Source organism: Gopherus evgoodei, chromosome 12, assembly GCF_007399415.2.
Source record: "Gopherus evgoodei ecotype Sinaloan lineage chromosome 12, rGopEvg1_v1.p, whole genome shotgun sequence".
Lineage (NCBI taxonomy): Eukaryota > Metazoa > Chordata > Testudines > Testudinidae > Gopherus > Gopherus evgoodei.
In genome coordinates this window covers 36,620,693-36,641,137 of record NC_044333.1, presented here as the reverse complement: position 1 = coordinate 36,641,137, position 20,445 = coordinate 36,620,693, and the positions used below count along the sequence as shown (strand labels likewise).

The window sequence follows — 20,445 nt, the reverse complement described above, 5'->3', positions numbered from 1 at the left end:
TTTCTTTAGGGTTTAGGGAGGAAAGAAGGGTATCAGCTGGTATCAAGGCGAGGAGTTCATTTTATGGACTTCGATTATCCCAGTTGAAGATTTTATGATTGTACAGTCCTCGGAGCACTGGATGAGCACTTTTATAACTTCAAACAAACCTAGTTTCAGACTTAAAAAATAATGATACATCAAAGCAGCAAGAGGGGCACAACCCCATCTTTTCACTTTGCAGATCACTTTTACGCACAGGAGGAAGCAAGTTTGTACAGTAATTTCCACCCAGCTCTGACTGTAGAAAAATTAAATAGTCCAATAAGTTGAACAATTTGCACAACCATTTCAAATGCCCCCAAATGTAGAATTTCAGAAATATTTCAGAGAATGCCACAGAACACAATCCAATTTCACACCTATTGGTCCATTTCCCTGAAAAAAATAAACAAAAAATACCTTTTATTTATCATTTCCATACAAGCTAAAAAAGTAGTTTACTCAGACAGAAAGCCTGGCCTGCCATAAAGTACGGTTTACAAGCCTGTATGAGCTTATGGAGATGGAATGAACAGAGTTAAGAAACTAACAAGAAATGTTCACAGGAAGATGGACATGATCCCATCTCCAAGGGGAACTCAGAAACCCAACCACGTAAAAACACTCTGCAAAACATCACTTCAAATAAGAAAAGAAAGGAATGAGGTATGCATTTAAAAACGTCACACATGTTTAGGATGATGAAAAAGGGTTTCATTATGTCTCAAGCTTGGTTCTGATCCCATCCTGGTGTAAATCAACGAAATCAGGGGAGTACTGAGGTTAGAATCTGGCCCTCTCTTTATGTCTGCACCAAAATGCACCCAACTTGTTTTACTATGCTGATAACAAATTATTTCCACCATGTTGCTATTAAATATGAATGAAACAGTCAGTTACACTGTATATTCCTCTGTACAAATATGTTAGTTGTTTTCCCCCCCAAGAGCTTAAAAGTAAATGTTTTATCTGACTTGACATACATAATGTAAGTTGGCATTATTAGTGTAAGTGTTTTCTATTCATGGTCTTCTGAAACTTTCTGTTAGAAGTCTTTGAAATTAAACACCCCTCTTTTTATCCCATATTACTTCCTCCCTTGGAACCATTCAGTCTCTGCTCTGCAATCCCATTAGGCTTTTAACTTTCTGAAGGAAAAAAAACCTGATAAAAATATATGGATGTTTGAACACCATCCAAAGCAGTTGACTTCAAAATGACACACACAAAAATTCAGTGCACGGAAAAGTGGAAGTTGATTTACTGGGGAAACATATTTTTCATAGAAGCCTATTATGTTTAATGGACCATGTTGGGTATATGCATCATCACTGGTGTTCGCTGTAATATTTAAGTTGTATTTTCCAGGATACTGAACTATGATTTTATACATACCACAGTTGCTTCATTACCCCACACACTGTAATTATGAAAATAGCGTTCATGTCATACCTGTGAATCTCTGTAACTTCACTCATACAAAGAAGTCACTTGTAATCTAGACCTAGTCTAGATAAACATTTGTTCTTATACCTTAATCAAGTAGCACAGGATGGCTGCGACTTTCATTACAAAATGAGAGATGTTATTAAATAGGTAAAATGTACTTGAAGGACACAAAGCTACCGTACACAAAACAGAAAATTGTCATTGTGGTGGATATTATGTGGCTTTCATAATGCTATATTGGATTGAAAATATCAAATCTTTCCAGAACCACAACAGTTTCTCTCTGTACAACCATATACTTTTGCCAAACTTGACTCCCATTTTAACTTATGCTTATTATTTTTAACATTTATGAGAGATACCTGTCAACCACAAAACCAATAGTAGCAACACCATAACGAGTCCACCAGTTTACAGGCCTGAACCTGTAAAGTAGCATAAAATTTCAACTGCATTTGATATCTGAAAGTGCTCAATAATTCACAGGCGTGCTTTAAAGGATTGGGCCTAATGTTCAAACTGCAAATGAGATCTTAGAAACTTTTCAAATCAAGCAGCTAGGCCTTGAAGTGTGAGCTGACAGTCACTAAACTCAGGATCTCTCTGACCAAGGAGGGAACAAATTACAGATTTTAGGCCCTTCACAGAGAACTTCCCGCCCTCGGCCCCCAGATATACAAATCTGGGGGCTGTCAGCTCAAGGTTTCCAGCTGACTTTGACAGCAGGAATAGCAAGGTGAGAAAGGTGGTCTCTAAAATTAGGTCACCTCTTGTTAATTATTTGTGCACTTAAAAGAATTAAATATACAAAAAGATATCAGTTTTTTCCCCTCAACTTGCCTTTCACAAGCTTTGTCCTTACCCCACTGGCCAGGAGGGACTGGATGGTATTTCGCATCAGTGATGAAATATGGAGCCTTTCGCCTCTAGAGATCACTGTTTCAAATTCACTGTGGTTATTTGGAGCCTTTGTAAAACAAATTGGTGGTCTAAATCCAGTTTCTAGCAAGCCAATCTCTGCATCACATAAACCACCAGACTAACAGTCTTCCTTGTTGCAGTTGCAGCAGGGAGGCTCAGAATTGTTTTGTCCATGGAAACTCAAAGTAGAAGTGGTTTCATCCAAGGTAATAGCACATTAATGGAGTGGAGAAGTGTGCATTACCACTAACTGTGATGAACTTTTTCTGAGGACAAATAGACTTTAGGTGCCAGTGGCATCTCACGTTACCTTGTGAGAGCATCTAAAACTGCAAATGGCTTTATAATAAGGGCTGATGACTGAAGCTTTAGGTGTCTATAATGCCATCACTAAAGTACGAGCATAGGGTTTTGTGTCAAGGACTCCTAATTTCTAATCCCAGAGTTGACACCAATTCCTTCCATGGCTATGAGCAAATCATTAAACCTCATTTCACTTTCTCTATCTGTAAAATATAGCTATTCATACATAGAATCATAGGACTGGAAGGAACCTCAGGAAGTCATCTAGTCTAGTCCCCTGCACTCATGGCAGGACTATATACCTATAGTATGTAGATATACACCATAGTATATAGACTATATACCTATATAAATGGTAGAGCTGAGCAACTACATTCACTTCTGTGCAGAGGGCAAGAACAAGGTCTATGCAACATGCAAGTCTCACTTACACACTCAGATTCCACCCAAACTTCACACACTCCTTGATCAGTTTATCCGCCTATTTTTCTCATGGAATCTCTTTGAGCAGATCACAACTTCCTCAAATGTATTTGTTATTAGAAATAATTTGACCATTTTATATGTATGAATATTCATGATCAGTTCCTAGCATTACAATAAATTCTCTGAGTATTTAATATGTGCTGTTCAAACCACATTGGTTATTTGTAATTGGTCCGATACGTTATACAATATTGTTTCTGTTCTCTAATGGGAAGTGTGCATGAGCATTTAGCACTTGGCAACACAAAGGGTGCAAGCATGTTTAAAATTAATTCATGTAAAGTCAGATTCAGGCACCCCATAAGCGATCCTATTAAAATCCAGGGTTGCTCTCATGGGCAATATGAATTAGGGTATCTGAATATGGCACTTAAAAATTTAAGTAACTATTCACTGAAAAGTTTTTGCAGCCTTGGCTGTAATAAATACCATGCATCCTTATTATTATCCACAATATCAATACTTACGTTGTTATATTAAAATCTTTCAAACATTTCTTTTTTTGGCATTGTAAATCAAAAGAAATATTTGACAGGTATTAATTTTGAAAACAAATGGAAGATTTTAAGATGAGTCTCTGAAGAGAAAGAAAAAAAGGAGAAAATTGCAGGATGTTTTAATTGTGAATTGGAAACTTTAAAAACAAAATATACACAAGTATCATTTATAAACATGATCCTGGCCAGAGTAATAATTATGATAAATCCTTTGTCAACTTTGCTTAGAAGCCTTTATGAGGTAGTAGGAAATTAGTTCACATTCTAGACAATAGTTCAATAAAAATGCTTTCCAGCTTGTCTGACATATGGAATTCCACATGGCCTGTAATCAGATGTTCCCCAAATCACACTTTTTCATTGCTAAACTCCCTGGCAGTTTAACATAAACAAGCATTGAATTCATTAAGCTGCATTTTTTAGCTTTCTAATTAGTTGAAACTGCTGAATATCTAGGATTCAACATGTCCAGAGCTTAATTTTCCAGTATAAAAGACTATTTAAAAATATTGATCACGAACATTTCAAGTTTTCAGTTGACTATATTTTACTTTTATTTAAATGAATGTGCAAAATACAAACATATTTTTAAACAGAAAGTGGTAACAAAAAGCAAAAAAATCCATCTGCTTATATTTAAAATGGAAAGTTTTGTTGCTTAAATATTGGAAAGAGAATCCTTTAGTTTTTTAATAGCTGACCAATTATTCATATCTCACATCATATATTCATATTCCACATTTCTATTTCTTCATGAAGCTTCCATAACATCCATAAATAGCATGTACTTAAGCACTTTGTACCCTGAAAGCAGGTAAGCCATATACTAGTGTCACATGAACATGGCACTACATTAGTCATTCACAATGTAATCCTGGCCCCACTGAAGTTAATGGGAGTTTTCACTCCCTCAGAGTCTTTTAACTACTGTCATCAAGGGAGAATTTATTTCTGAAATGTTTTATATTTTATTTTATCCCACTGAAATTCTAAATATGCATTATATTTTAGAGAAACGAGTAGCTTATGGGTCTTGGTAATGAGACGTAATGCCTTGCACTACTTGGTTGCTAGTTCAAATCTATGCCAGGTGAGTATTGGCTACCGCACAGCCCAGTTCATGTGTGTTACTAGACAGAGACAAACAAACTGGTTCTGGTCGCTACAGTGATGGACTTTTAGTTTGAACTGTAGTTTTAATAAACGGCGGGTACCTCAGGATTGAGATAGATGCCTTTTTACTTTATTTATTTAAAAAAAATAACTCTCACCCCACCAACAACATCGCTTGACTTGCCATGGTTGGAGCCCGTCTGAAACAGAAAGACTATAGGTCTCCAGGTTCTAGAATTTAGGGCAGTGATGAATCTGGTTATAGTGATTGGGAGTTTGCTGGCTTGTGATCAATATCAACAACAATCCTTTTTCTTCCTTCAGCTGGTTTAGTAAATTTGAACCAGGGACCAGGTGCCCAATTCTATTGGTGAGTTACTAAACAGAGAGGAAGTAAGGAGCTATCCGCAGGGTTTTCATGTGGTTTCTGTTCCCAGGAAACCACTTCCTTTGTTTGTATGGGTTGAGATTGAGAATGTGAATATACACGGACTATTGCTCTCAGCTAATTTTATCAAGCGAAAAAACCATGGGCACCCAACTAAAACTAAAAGATGCTATTTATTTACTTATCTGTTTGTCTGAATTCAGCTGTCAAAGGGCTTTTGTAGTATGGGAAGTCTTTCTTTATTTTATTACGATCAAAACTGATTATAGTGAACTGAATTCCTAAGATCCAGCTTGGAATATGGAAGAAAATTGGACTGTTGAGGGCATATACCTAACACATCCAAAATATGCACATTATGTTCTGTAACAGGAAAGAGAAGACTGTGATACTGCATTACTAAAGCTTGGGCATAGCTGTCACTAATGTCATACTTACCAAGATGATACATTGCCACTGGCTTTCCTGCCTGGCTGATATAGTATGACATTTGACTGATGTCTGCCCTTAACAATTTCTCTGCCAAAATAAATTGTGCTTGGAAAAGTACAAGTGACTTTTGTCTATATGCTCCACCATCCATTGGTGGATGGGATACTAGGCCAAAGCTATAACAGGGTTCAAAAATGAACTAGATAAATTCATGAAGAATAGGTCCATCAATGGCTATTAGCCAGGATGGGCAGGGATGGTGTCCCTAGCCTCTGTTTTACAGAAGCTGGGAGTGGACAACAGGGGATGGATCACTTGATGACTACCTGTTCTATTCATTCCCTCAGAAGCACCTGGCATTGGCTACTGTCAGAAGACAGCATACTGGGCTAGATGGACCATTGGTCTGACCAAGTATGGCCGTTCTTATGACCTGAACAAGTTTTTATGATGGTCTAGTGGCTGGAGGGCTAAAAAGCATAACAATGTCACTATTTGTAGAGTCATTGTTGATTTTCTTTTTAGCTCATCTGCATTTTTAGAGGAGAGATGACATAGTGAGATCTATTTTTCTCACCTGTGCACGAACATTAGCTTGTTAATTTACAACTGTTGTGTCATTTTAAACTGAGCTTCTCCCCACACCACTGATTAGCTGATGAGGAAGAGTATCTTACGTTGCTGGTAATCTGGATTTTGCAGTAAGCATGTTTCTCTGTTGATACAAACCATCTTAATATATACGCACCTGCAGCCATGAAGCTATAGGGAAAAAATATTGTGTCCCCATATACATTTGAAGATCATTGACATCATCAATGGGTAGACTTCACTGAGCTTTAGATCATGTTTGTAGGCCCTGATTCAGAAAAGCACTAAAGCACGCACTTAACTCTAAGTGTATGAATAGTCCCATTGAATTAAATGGGATTCAAAATTCAAGTTAAGCATGTTCCTAAGTGTCTTGCCGAAACAGTCCATGCCTTAATCAGTACTTTTGTGAATTCTGATAACTACTGACTGCCATCGAGTGAGATACCTCCCACCCACCAGTGCCTCAGGGCAGCCCGCCAAGTGGCCACTTGTCTTAGTTTACCACTTCAAGGGGCTTCTTCAATAACTCACTAATGCTTTTGCTCATGCAAACCCCTTCCTGGGTTCTGTTTTTTAATCAACCGAACATTCACAATAAAAGTTCTCAAGTATCTCCTCAAGTCTGTCCATTTACCTTCTTATCAGGTCGCTCCCAGGCCTTTCTTCCTGTAGTCCCACTCACCAAGTCTCAGGCTGTTCTGAGGAGGTCTATTGACTCCCAGCAGCCTCTGCACCCTTTCTGTGTTTCTCTCTGGTCTCACTAAGAATCCCCTCTCTGCACTTTCCTCTGGTATTTATAGGGGAAGCAGGTGATGCCTGCTCAGATGTGCCTCCTGAGAAACTGGGTCTGGTTGGCTCCAGGTCATCAGCCTGAAAAGGGGCAAGTCACCCTGTTACACTGGCTAATAGCGTGCGACACACTAATTCTTTCCCCAACCACCTTTTCATAATGGGCATATGGTACAAAAGTCAAAGGATGGGGTGAATTTGATCCAAAACCTGAGGCCACAGTTTGGTGTAAAGCTAAATTAGAATTAATGAATTTTCCAGCGTGGTGAAACCCCTGGCAAAAGAACCCTGTCATCCCAGAACATCTGCGATGGAAAATTTCTCAACAAAAAGGTTTTCATTAGATTCCCACTGCTATTAGGAGGTTTCTATAAACCCAACTTGGTTATCTAATTTTTAAAAAAATATGAAATTTGTTTAAAGTATTGTTCATTTTCATAAAATTCTTTTCTGCTAAGCTAGATGAATGTTACAATTGTTTCTGAATGAAAAAAACCCAACAACAACACTTCCTGGTTTCCCTTTGAAAAGTCTTGCTTTATTTCCCATTGCCACCCACAAATAATAGGGTTTTGGAATGACTAAAGGCTCTTGCTCGCTCTCCCCCACCCCAGGCCCGATACAGATGTTTGTAAAAGCATTGGGGTGCCTAAATTCTATAGCACCTCTGTGGCCAGAGCCACAGCAAGGGTCAGTTTAGGGATTACTGGAGCCTTCTATTTCAGCTGTGAAAACTCAAGCCGATTAGCTGAGAGTGAGCCTGCTGGGATTCCGTGAGGCCTACTGCTGAGTGCTGAAACCAGGCCTCAGCTGGCTTAAAAGAGGGAAGGGGGGAAAACAAACCAAAAATCACCCTCAACCACCCCTCTTTGATTTGCGTGGCTCTGTGAAAAGCCTGTAAACTTGAAACACTCCAAAGAGAAAGAGTTTATTTAAAATTTCATTTGTAGCCAGGGGCTTGTGCCTCTGTAAACCTCCAACCTAGCTGGCAATTCTCCTGTATTACTTGTGCTAGAGAAGCAGTAGGTGATAAAATAAACCTCAAAATGCACCATGAGATTCATAATCAGGATACAGAAGTAAATGCTAAACTAAAACGTAGTCATTAAGAGGTTTTACAGCTCCAAAAGTTTCTTACACTGAAGTTTTAAATGAAATGCTGATGCTGATGGGACACTGAAAGTGAATCATGTTAAGATTCATTTGAATGATTTCCTTTATATGCTGGCTATGTGTACAAACTTCTTGCAAGGATGTTACTGTGTTTCTCGGAAACTAATTTGTGGTAAACACAGCATCACCAAGGGTTGGCAAAGAGGGGTCAATCCGATAATTGAGTTGAGCACTGATCAAAGTTAATCACCAGGCACTGGAACATTTCAAAGTTGGGAGGAGAGGGGAGAATAAAAAGTAATTCTGCAGTTTATCCTACATATTCTATATGTAGAGAATAGAATGGAACTGACCTGCAAGTAGTTCCATGCACAGAGCCCTTATGAATAGCAATTTTCAATATGAAATGATCAACGGATACACTCTAGACTTAAGGAAAACATTGATATATTCCATTTAATGCATACTTGTACTCAACAAAGTGAATGGCTAGGAGCTGTGGCTCGACCCAGAGATAGTGAGTCAAGCAATGTGCAAGCCATCTTATATTAAGCTTTACAATCCTGACCTGTAATACTTCTTGCTACTCTATTCCTGGGTTCCCTCTGGGTTGTGGGTACATCTCAGTTAGAATTGAGCCAATAATTGATAAATTATTTGCCAGATTTAACCTCTTTTTCTGCTCACGGAATATCCATGAGCTGATTGCAGTGTATCCACGAGTTGATCTTCAAATGCACTTGTTCAAATTTATTTAGCAAGTGTCTATTCAAATAGTTTACTCAATGGATTGGGTGCCATCAGATAAACAGTACCATGCAAAGTGTGTTCCCTGACTGGCAGAGCATACAGGCAGTTGTGGTGTGAATAATTGCACTTCAGAATGTAGTATTCAGTTTCCCTCAATGCTTGCCCTACATTGTGGAAATTTGCTTTCTGTGAACATTTGTGATAGTAAAACTCAAATCAGCTGAAAGATTGTGGAAAGCAAATATTGCCGATCTCTGTCTGACCTCAGGACTGAGCTTGAATACTCACTACTATATCATTTCTGGACCACTCTCGAGAACATAACTCATCCTGAAGAATGGTACCAAAGCAAGGAACCTATATTGCCAACCCTTTCTCTCCTGAGGAGTCCTTGCCTATGCTTGCATGATTAGTCTGAGCGAAGTCACCAGGATAGCTTGCATGAGTAGGAACTGGCAAGAGCAGGCCTTGCGTATGGGAGATTTGTGAAGTGATCAAACATGGACTAAGATAAGACTACAGAAAGTCTATGATCACTAAACATTATACAGATGAAAAGAGGCTGCCTGTCATTGGGCCCATTCACCACTTGCAGTGCCTCCTACTGGCCGTCCTGAGAATTAGCTCTGCCAGGCTTGCTTTCCCCCTCTGGTGCTGTCTTCCCTTGCACTGTCTCGCTTTCATTCCTGGATCTGCTGTCTCCTCTTCATGGCTTGACCCTCCGGCCAGGTCACTAAGTCCCTCCCCTTCCAGGGAATTCAGTGTCTTTCCAGATCCACTGTCTGTCTGGCATCTCCAACATCTTCATCACTCCCCAGTTGTCGGTAGGGGAATGCTGGCCCATCTTCTATACTGCAGTGTTTCCCAAACTTGGGACGCCGCTTGTGTAGGGAAAGCCCCTGGCGGGCTGGACCGGTTTGTTTACCTGCTGTGTCTGCAGGTCCAGCCGATTGTGGCTCCCACTGGCAATGGTTCACTGCTCCAGAACTGGGAACTGGGGAACTGCTAGAAGTGGCAGCCAGTAAGTTCCTCGGCCCACGCTGCTTCCAACAGCTCCCATTGGCCTGGAGCAGCGAACCGTGGCCAGTGGGAGCCGCGATCGGCCGAATCTGTGGACGTGGCAGGTAAATAAACTGGCTCAGCCCGCCAGGGGCTTTCCCTGAACAAGTGGCGTCCCAAGTTTGGGAAACACGGCTATACTGGATTCCAGCGCAGGGGCCCTATAACAGGCAGTCAAGGTCTCTGTATCATCCTACCTCTTGCTGCTGTTTCCCTGGGCTTCTTCCTACCTATCTAACTTCCCTACTCTCTGGGTTTGCCCACCTACCAACCCCCTCTGCTCAGGGAGTGACTGCAGCCTACTTCTCAGCAACCTTTCCCAGTAGTGAGCTGTCTGGCTTTATACAGGCACTGCCTGTTCCTGCACAGGTGAATCTATTCCTCTAATCAGGGCTTTCCTCTCAGCATTCAATCTACTGGGTTAATTGGCCCATCTGGCCTTCAGTAACCTCTTCCACTCCTGTGTGGTGTGGACACCTCATCGCACTGCCCCACTGAACTAGATAGATTTTGTTCCCTATTCTCCCTAGTGCACTTTTTTGTAACATTGTTTAGTTCGGTGTTAGTATGCAGAGGCACTGATAAAGTTTAAAGACTGAAGCAAAGGAATTTCAAAGAGGATGAGACATTCTTTTAGCTGTTATTTAACTTTGCCTTCTGGTTTTCTAGAAAGCGTCTGATTGTCTCTTTTTCTTTCTGGAATTTTCTGGAGATTTGTCCATAACAGTTTTATTTTAGCTGTTCATTGTTCAAAGTGCTTCTGGGATAAATGATGCTTAGCCTGAACTTTAAAGAAGATTTAAAAATGTCCGGTCACTTCAAAAAATAAGCCCATGAAACTCTTCAGCGAGTATTTTTACTTCTGGTGGCTGGAAGCTCCCTGACAAATGCTGCTTTCTTGATATTTCTGCCTTGGCTAACAAGACCCACTGGACAGTCACAAGAGTATACGTGACGTCCTGCACAGTCCAATCTTCTTTCAAGCTCGAGGAGATATGGATAAGAACCAAAACCACTTGAGGTTCTCCCATGCCAAGTGGTGTAGCTGGTTAGCATTTGACCCTGAGTCATTTGTTGGGGTGTGGACATTTTGATATCCATTGTGACGGGCAACTTTTCTGCTGTCCATAATAGCCAATTGAAATGGAGTATATGGAAATGGAATAAGAGAGAAGAAAAGTCCATTTCTGACAGTTAACTAATTTCCCATTCCTCCGTCTTGCAAATATTGAAGCTGTTCTGCATGGTGAGCAAAATTCTTCATCCTTGCCTCATACAGGCTTGATCCCTGGTTCACTGTTTCTCCCCAATGAGAAAAGGTTCTCACCCTCTTAGAAACCTTTAAGAATCACAAAATGTCTAAATGTGTAACGGAGTCGATGGAGACCTTTAGCATAAATGAGTTATGGCAAAAGGGATGTCAGCCAATCTCTCAGTCATGATTTATTCATCAGTTCATGCTGTCTCTTCATTAGCGTAGAGGCATTCTGGGGTTTACAGTGGGAATTCTTGTGATGGACATTAGTACTATGGTTAGAGAGCAAATAAATATCCATTATAAAACAGACCAGCTAGTTTTTGACCAGCTCTTAACATCTGTGTCTCAATTTCCCAATCTGCAAAATGGGCATATAATACTTAACTATGTCACAGGCATGTTGTGAGGTTTTAATGATTACAGCCTGATCCTGTTAGATGCTGAAAGCCCTTTATTCCTATTCACTTCAATACAACTAGGGGAATTTCAAATTTATGAATCAGTCTCAGAGTGCTTACAATGCATTTTGATATCAACCTATTCCTATGGATTTCAATGGGAGGAGGATGGGGCATTAAATGAAAAATGCTTATGGCATCCTCTGAGACATATCAGTGCTAGAATAAGTCAAACAAGGTGAAGAAGTTGATTGCTGTGAAAATAGTGTGCAACTGAGTATGCACACGAGTGTTTTCCAGTCAACTTTACCCCTGGGCAATGGAATAGAGACAGGAGTCAGGCAAGCCAACTAAGCAGTGACTGGTACACTCTGAGATGATTGTGGGAGGACTGTTTGTATCTTTGGTGCTATTATACCAGTGAGCCTCCTGCAATAGTGGAGACTGGCACAGTGAAGGATTGTATACCAAGAGGAGTCTTGATCTAAGCAAATTTAACACAGCTGGTTGCTATAATGGTTCTGGATGAAAGGTGTATTCCAGGCATGCTAAGGGGACCACACGGTTGGTAGCCCACCAACTCTTTCCAGGTGCTCAAATACTACAGTCACAGCTATAACGTAAGTTTCTAGTGGCCCGAGTAAGGATGGGGATTCTGGAGACTTGGGTTTTGTATCTAGCTCTGCCACTGGTCTTCTGGGTGACTTGGGCAAGACTCTTATAGACCTCATGGCTCTGTTGCCCCATCTGTAACATGAGGGTAATGATACTTTCCTCCATTCTAAAGTTATTTGAGATTTACTGATGAAATGCACTATATAATAGCTAGTGCAGAGAGGATCCATGAAAATTACATGTTGTTCTAAAGCCACAGACTGAATATTTCTACAAAGGCTGAGCATTTCTGCACACATTTATGTGCATAGGAGCCTACATGTGTACAAACATGTATTTCTTCATATGTACATTATACACCTGCACATGATACACATGCACAAAAGTTACTGTAGAAGCTGGCAGCTCTGTTCAATTTGTTTCAGTGGTGTTCTGCCATCATCTTAAAAGTATATCGTCCTTCTGAAGAAAAATAGAAGTTTTGACATTCCAAGAAGTCCCAAAAGGAAAAAATACTGAAAATGAATTGGGTTGGTCTCCATCCAACTGCCTAACTCGTGGGAGATAAATGATTTCATATGCTAATGACCATTCTCTCAAATCTCTGACATTTTCTTACAATGTACTTAAATGCAGTTTGTTTTGCTTTTTGTCTCCACAACAATTACAAAGATTTATATTTTATTGCTCCAGTTAGGTTTGCCAGGACCACACTTCCTTTCCTTTTTAAAGGCACAGCAGCATTGTCTGGTACACTGCATAACTGAGTATTCTGAATAGCCAAAATGAAAATAAACAAGGCTGAACTTATCTTCTGTAAGAGGGCAGACACTTTCGCTAGGCATATTGAAGCCAATAAAGGCTTCTGGCTCTTTTCTGCTCGACAGATCAGTACACACAGAATCAGCAGCAGTTCATAAGCAAGACAACTCTGTCACATTTCATGATAACTGAGAATTAATCCCCCCCAAGTTGATTGAGAGCAACTAAAACCTATGATGTTTAAAGACGCTTCTGGTGGTAAACGCTAGTTTCTTCAGGGTCTACTGCTATACTGAATGGTATTTACAGGGTTGTTTTTTTTTTGAGTTGGCTAAAGGGGTGATTCCATTGTTGAATGAACTTGCCAGAATGAGAACCCTGGACAACCTTGTAAATTAGTATCAATTAGTCCTGTCTTTAAGGAACTGGGCTGAAATCACAATGTCATTTCAAATGGGCAATTAAATGGCCATCAGACAGTAAGTAACCACTGGCTGTGAGGTTAAATACTCTATTTCTGATCATGCGTCCCACTGGTATTGACTAGCAGAAGCCAGGGTCTAATACATGCAGCCATTTTTCCTAGAATATCAGGGTTGGAAGGGATCTCAGGAGATCATCTAGTCCAACCCGCTGCTCAAAGCAGGGCCAATCCCCAGACAGATATTTACCCCAGTTCACTAAATGGCTTCCTCAAGGATTGAACACATACCTGTGGGTTTAACAGGCCAATGCTCAAACCACTGAGCTACTCCTCCCCACAAGCAGCTACAGCAGCAGCAGCCATGGAAGAGTGGTTAAAAATTGATACCTTCATCTGTGAAAGATTTTCCCATTAATCAAAAGTCATTAAGCCTCCTACATATTTTCAACAGCACCAATTTGTGAATACAATTATGGATTTTGCACATGCAAATACATTTGTTCATTTAATTGTAGGAAAAGTCTTTCTGTACCTCAGTTTTTCATCTGTAAAACGGGGATAAGAAAAGTTAGAGGTGGTTGGGAAAAAAATCTGTTTCTTTTGGAAAATTTTCCAGATTCCTCCCACTCCCGAATTCCAATAAATGTTGATCAATTGGTGGAAAAAAATATGAAAAATGTGTGGAAATTTCTCCTGATTTTTCAAGTTCAAAATACTAAAAGTTCCAACCAACTCTAATAATGCTTTGTTTTTTCCCACTATTTGTCAGTTTTATCTATGTAGATTGTTAGCTCCTTGGGGCAGTGACTGTCTTCTGTGTCTGTACAGTGCTTAGCACAATGGGGCCTTGATCTGGTGCCAGTAGGTGCTACTATTATATGAATAAATAACGATCATAATGATAGTTTATTTGGAAGATTCCTCCAATGCTCACTACCACAGCATTTGTGTACCTTATGCTAAATTGGAAAGAAACAAATGCAAGTTATAAAAGGTACTCACACAGGCAGAGGCGGATTAGGGGTTTGTGGGACCCTGGGCCAGAGCAAGTGGAGGCCCATCCCCCACCCTTCCACCTGCAGTCCCCCTGTCACCCCTCCTGTCAGGAAAATGGTGTTGGGGCATGGGGGCTTGCCCCACCCTCCTGCCCGGCACTTCTGCCAGAGAGCAGGGTTGGAGCATGGGGCTTCCCCTGCTGTCCAGCAGGAGTGCCAGGTGGGTGTAGAGAGTGGTGCAAGCCCCCATATCCTGCCCCCACCCCCTGGCAGAAGCGTGGGGTGGGAGGAGCAGGTCAGGGCATGGGGCTGCCCATTTTTCTGGGGGTCCCCTAATTGGCCAGGGCCCCTGCTTACGGGCCCTGTTGGCCCAGTGGCTAACCCGCTGCTGCTCACAGGTCATGGTCAGTCTCCTTTTGCTGCAAAGCTGTACCTTGAACATATGTTGGGAGGTGAAGAGTTTCTGTGTTTCAGGTTTCACTTTAGCCTGACAAATGCCAAGTTGCATTCAAAAGAGACTTTTAACCTACCTTTGTCCTTTTTTGTGCAGCACTGCCATTTATAAAAGTCAAACTACTATTCACAAAGGGAAAATGTTAATATTAAAGCCTTCCTAAAACATGGGTCATTAAAGTATAACAGATTTTAAAAGTGTTCTGATTAACATTTTATGTTAACTTAGTCAGACAAGTTACTGGACTCATTACAGGAATAACTGGATGAAATCCGACGGTGTGCGTTATACAGGAGGTCAGAGTAGACATTTAATGGTCCCTTCTGGCCTTAAAATCTATTAAACTATGAAGTATGATTTCAGTAATGCAGCTGATTTGGAAGACTGAAATACGATCTGCATACCTCCTAGTATATATCTTGCAGATGCAGATTCCTATGTCCATCTTTATTGTTCTATGCCCATGTCCATCTGTTTGCACAGACTGCAGTTTGTGGAGTGGGTAAGGGCCAAATCCTGCTCATGTTGACGTGAACTTCCCTTGACCTAGGTTGAGTCATTGAAGTGACAATAGATGCATGTTCTTGCAGATTAGTAAGCAGAGGCGAATGACAAGTAAAGAACCAGATATGGGGTGGGAGTGGGGGTTGGTTTGTAATCTCACAGCCAAACTGGGATTGGATGAGAATACTATTTTACACGGAGTCTGAAGCACTGGACCAAAGTTATTTTACTGCCCCTAGAACTGCATATTACTTTCCATGCTCTGCTGCGGCTTGTTGTTTCGTAAAAATAAAATCTAGCCTCCCTCACTGCCTCACCATACAAACAAATGCATCTTCTGGTTGCTCCCAACTAAGAATAAATTCTCTACTACTGGAACATATGCTATTAATGTTACACACTAGGGACCAAAGGAAATAATAGGGTTTAGTCATGAATGAATGGTGAGTGGGAGGACATAGCCAAGGCTTGGCACTCCGGGGGTTAACCAGCAAGGAGATCAAATGTGACTGGCAGTGAGTAACAGATGGCATCAGGCGACATAGTTCCAGTCATCTCAGAATGCCAGCAGCCACATCCGCATTAATCAGGCCTTTTTTCTAAGATCTCATCCTTTTCTAACCTTCTTCTGCTTTATGACTGTGGACATGCTTAGCCACTGTGGGTAGCTTTCCAGCTTACATGGAGTAGGACAATTTGTGTGAAAGAAAAAATACAAAAGAAAAAGCGCAGAAGGATCCCACTGAAAAAAAGCTGGCTCAGAACAGACTGTGATTAGTGACCACATCTTCCATATTTCTCAAAGGGAAGTGATACATCTTCTCAGAGTCAAGTCCATGAAGGCCGTCGTGCTTTGTGGCTGTACTGGGTATGCGGTGAGGTCATTTCAGAGAAGAAATCAAAGGCTGGTCTGTTTTTTTTTTAATTTAAACTTTGTCTCAGAGTTGTTGTTGTTTTTTTTAAATTCAGAATTTATCCAAACGTAGACATTCCAAACCAAAACCTCTAATCCACACTCTTTGGAGACCCAGCCACCCCTTTTCCCGTTGTCTGGGTGTTGGAACCTTACTGGGAAATTGGTAGGTCACGCAGTTTACGGTCAGCTGCAGTGACCTCTTTGGCCATTGTGTGAATCAGTCTGGAGAGAATCTCATTTTCTGCTGCACCTCTTGAACGTCAAGGAAAAATAAAACCTGCTGTGTGACTGTAATGAGGCATTTTCTAGTACTGTTGATCTTGAAGGCAAATAGCCACTATCAGCAAGTAATGGTAGGTATATGCTCCAAAAAAATCTGTTGCACCAATATTGTCTGTAAAGGACTGCCAGCTCCTGGCTGGAATGTCTATATTCCAGGGAATGGGTTCTTTTGGCTTGTCATTTGCAATACAAAGTCAGATGGCAACCAGGAAGCATATGCGCCTGTGATGTAAAGACCCCTTGAGCTAAATTCAAATCTGTTACACCGATAGAAATCAGGAGTAACTGGAGTAATTAAGCTCAGGCTGTGGCCCCCAGACACTCATTAATCTTGCACTGAAGGAGTTACAGTCCTCATCTTGGCCCAGAGCCCACTGCTTGGCTTATCACTCTGCCAAACCAGTCAGTCAACACCGGGAGTTTCCATCTCTGAGGATGGGCTGCAGGAAGCGAAAGCTTGTCACTTTTTTCCTCTGCCTCATTAGATGCTGTGTTTCACAGGATGCTGGAATCAAGGCACTGCGTGTTCACAAATAGATACATTAATTCAGATCACCAAATAATGGAAATTAAATGTAGACAAACATCCATGGACATTACATTTGACATTGTATGGTCAAGTTTTATGAAGCAGTAGGTGCTATAACGATGATAAAAAAATCCTAATAACTCATTAAAAAAAGTTAGTAGAGGCAAGTCCTGCACCATAAATACAGTTTATCAGACTAAGCACAACTGATTTACAGGAAGGAAAAGGGTCTGATCAGGATGGTAGGAGAGGATCATATTGCAGCAAAAGGAATTAGTTCCACCAGCTAAATCTTATAATCCAATGCATCAACTAAAACATGTTTGTAAGCAAGAGAAAATGTCCATATTTTAAAATCCAGGGCACTAATGCTAGGCACTAAACTTCATATTCAGGATCCTAAATCTATACAGCCTGATTTTCAGAGGTGCTGAACACACTGTAGCTAACTACAGGGGGAACTGCGAGTGCAAAAACAAACATACAAACAACTTTTATTGAGGTGCCAAAATATGGATTTCATTTGCAGCAGTAGTTTGAACATTTTGGCCTAAACTTATCAATTACATGAAATTAAAATAAATGAGACACTTCTAGGAAAGATTGTGTCTTAGTGAAATTAAATAGCCAAGCTAAAGGCCTGATCCTATTAGGTGCTGAGTGCCTCTCTGGTTTCAGCAAAAAGAACCAGGAGTACTTGTGGCACCTTAGAGACTAACAAATTTATTTGTGAATAAGTGGAGACACTTAGAACCATCACAGGATCCAGTTCCACATACTCAGCTATCTGGAGCTGAAATCTTTCACTGTGGCCTCATCAGCACAATTTACAGTCCTGTTACCATATTTCTTAAACACAGTAACACATTAATCAGCAAAGTGTAGATTCTCACACTTGGGAAAGACAATTTTAAAGGCAACTTTAAAGGTATTTTAAATCTGTTAGAAGCCAAAAACTTTTAAAAGCAACAATGTCAAGGAAATAGTTTGTTTTAAAAATTTAGCTGAAGTAGCTTGACATTCATACCACTTTGTTTGCTTTCCCCTTCATGTCCATTTTTGCTCATGCAGACAGCATGTTCTGTGTAAGCTGTTGCCGAATGACTCTTTTTCCTCTTCCCCATTAGTTCTGGGTACCTTATAGACCAAGAAGCCACAATTGGGAATGCATTCAGAGACCATTAGTACAGGAAGTAGGGTCAAATCCAAAGAAACCATGAACCAGTAAGTTTGAAAACACCATATGAAAGGCCTTTTCATGCAGTCTTTTTCAGGTGGAGTTTGTTTTTGGATTAAAGGAGTTTATTCACAAATATCCAAGCTCTCTGAACTGGCTGGAATGTGGAAATCTCCAAGTCATAATCAATTGCCGTAAAAGGGATTGGCATGTTCTAACTAGGCAATAGAAGGATGAAAGACCATAATTAGGTGACACACCTTCAAAAAAGCATGAAAGTCCAAAAACATCCTCACAGACGCCTGCAAAATATAAAAACCAAAAATTACTTAAAAAAATATTAACTAAACGTTCCAAAAATGTTGGTTCCAGATGTTTTGTACGTGCCCAAATCCCACATCAGGTTCCCCCTTCCCCCATTGCCCACTTGGCTGAGAATTAAAAAAAAGCCCTCAAATGTGACAAACTCATTCCCTTGTATCAGTGAACACAGCAACAGAGCTCACTTCTTTCAGAACAGAAAAATGTGAGTCAATCACGATTTAATTGAGATGCCCTCCCAGTCATTTAAATGACACAAAGACCTATCAATAGCATTTATGAAAGCTAAATTTGGTTTATTTTTGTAAGCATGAGAGAGGGAAAGGAAAGGAAATTAAGCGAGTGAGAGGGAGAGAGCAAGTGAGCCATGGACTATGATTCTGATCTCAGTCTGGAGTAAAGCCTCTGAAGTTAATGAGGTTGTTGTGGTTTAACACTTGTGCAAGTGAGAGCAGAATCTCACAGGAGTGAGAATTAGGAATTCCCAGGCACTGAAGCAGACTAAGGCAAAAAGAGGGAACTCTGAGTACAACAGCCCCAGAAGGGAACTGCTTTCCCAAACCAGAGAGGGGAGGAGATCTTCCTCAGTTTTGCTTTTTCTTTTAAACAAGGGGAGCACACAGTTCCTCATCCTCTATCCCCCATTCTTGCTTATTTGAACCCCTGGCAATAGCTAACTTCTAATGCAGACTCTGAAAGAGACTCGGTGATCTTGAGCTGGTCACGGACAGTCAGGATGACAATATTTACAATATCTGCCTTTTAGGGATGTTAGTTCAGGTTTGTAAAGTGCTTTGAAGAGGTAAAGTTCTATGAGAGCACTAATTATTATGATTCCGAAGTTGCTGAACTGACACTTTTGAGCACATTCGCACTGATCTGTAATAAATATGGGGAATCATAATCTATATACAATGTTTAGGAACAGCACATTTCAAAGTCCAGCTGCTTTGTGGTGTTGTTGCTGTTACTTCTAGGCTATTGTTCCTGAGCTCAGTGTTAAAAGAAATGGAAAGTTATAGGAAGCTGGCAAATTTTCTGGAAATAAGTGAAACTTTCTTCCTTTCTCATACTAAGCCCACGCAGTATTGTAAGAGTCATAAACACGTATTATGAACATCAAATATATGGGAGGAAAATCCACATTTTACACATCCTGAAGGACTTGTGCCTCTGGGTTTTCCTTATTTAGAGAAGCACACAGCATGGCTTCAAACATCCTTCAAATTAAAATCCACTCCCATTCTTATTACGTGGTGGTAAATATTTGGCACATACTAACTAGTACCTTAACTGCCTTTTTTCCCGCTGCGGTCTCAAACATCCCACATTACATTCACATTCTATTGAACTGGATTCCTTCGAAATACTTATGCAAACAGTGCCCTTTTCTCTTTCCACAGGTGCATGGCTGTGAATGCATGATTCAGAGGCAATATTGAAGACATTCATAAATGAGGATCGGCACTGGCACTGAAGTGGTGTTTAAGGGACGGCAGATTTGCATATTAGAATCCAACATGGCCACAAGTAACAGACTGGAACTGATATGGATTTTTGTTCAGTAAGATGTTGATCCGAAGCTTATTTGAAATTGATGGCAGTCTGTTGACTTCATTGGGTTTTAGGTAGTGCTAATCAAGATGTTTGATGTGACAGTTTTCAGTAGCAAAATAAATAAATAAAAAAAATCATGAAATCAAAATATTTCACAGGAAGATATTGATTTTGATGACATTTCAATGGGGAAAAGTCAAAATGAGTTCTTTCAACTTTCATGTTTAATTTAGATAATATTGCAATGTTTTGATTGCATCACTTTGACTTCATTTCCATTCATTTTGTTTGGACTTTTATATTATATTAAAATATAGTATTAAAATTAATGTTTAATC

At 40.3% G+C, this 20,445-nt stretch overlaps 1 protein-coding gene across 1 annotated transcript in view; it reads left to right on the top strand.

Moving 5' to 3' along the window:
• Window positions 1–20,119, top strand: part of FOXC2 (forkhead box C2) — a 67,897-nt gene extending 47,778 nt beyond the window's left edge. Inside the window, exon 2 of the mRNA XM_030582080.1 lies at window positions 19,954–20,119. Coding sequence (XP_030437940.1) covers window positions 19,954–19,992 — 39 coding nt within the window. The 3' untranslated portion in view covers window positions 19,993–20,119. The remainder of the gene's footprint in view (window positions 1–19,953) is intronic.
• Window positions 20,120–20,445: the final 326 nt, after the last annotated feature.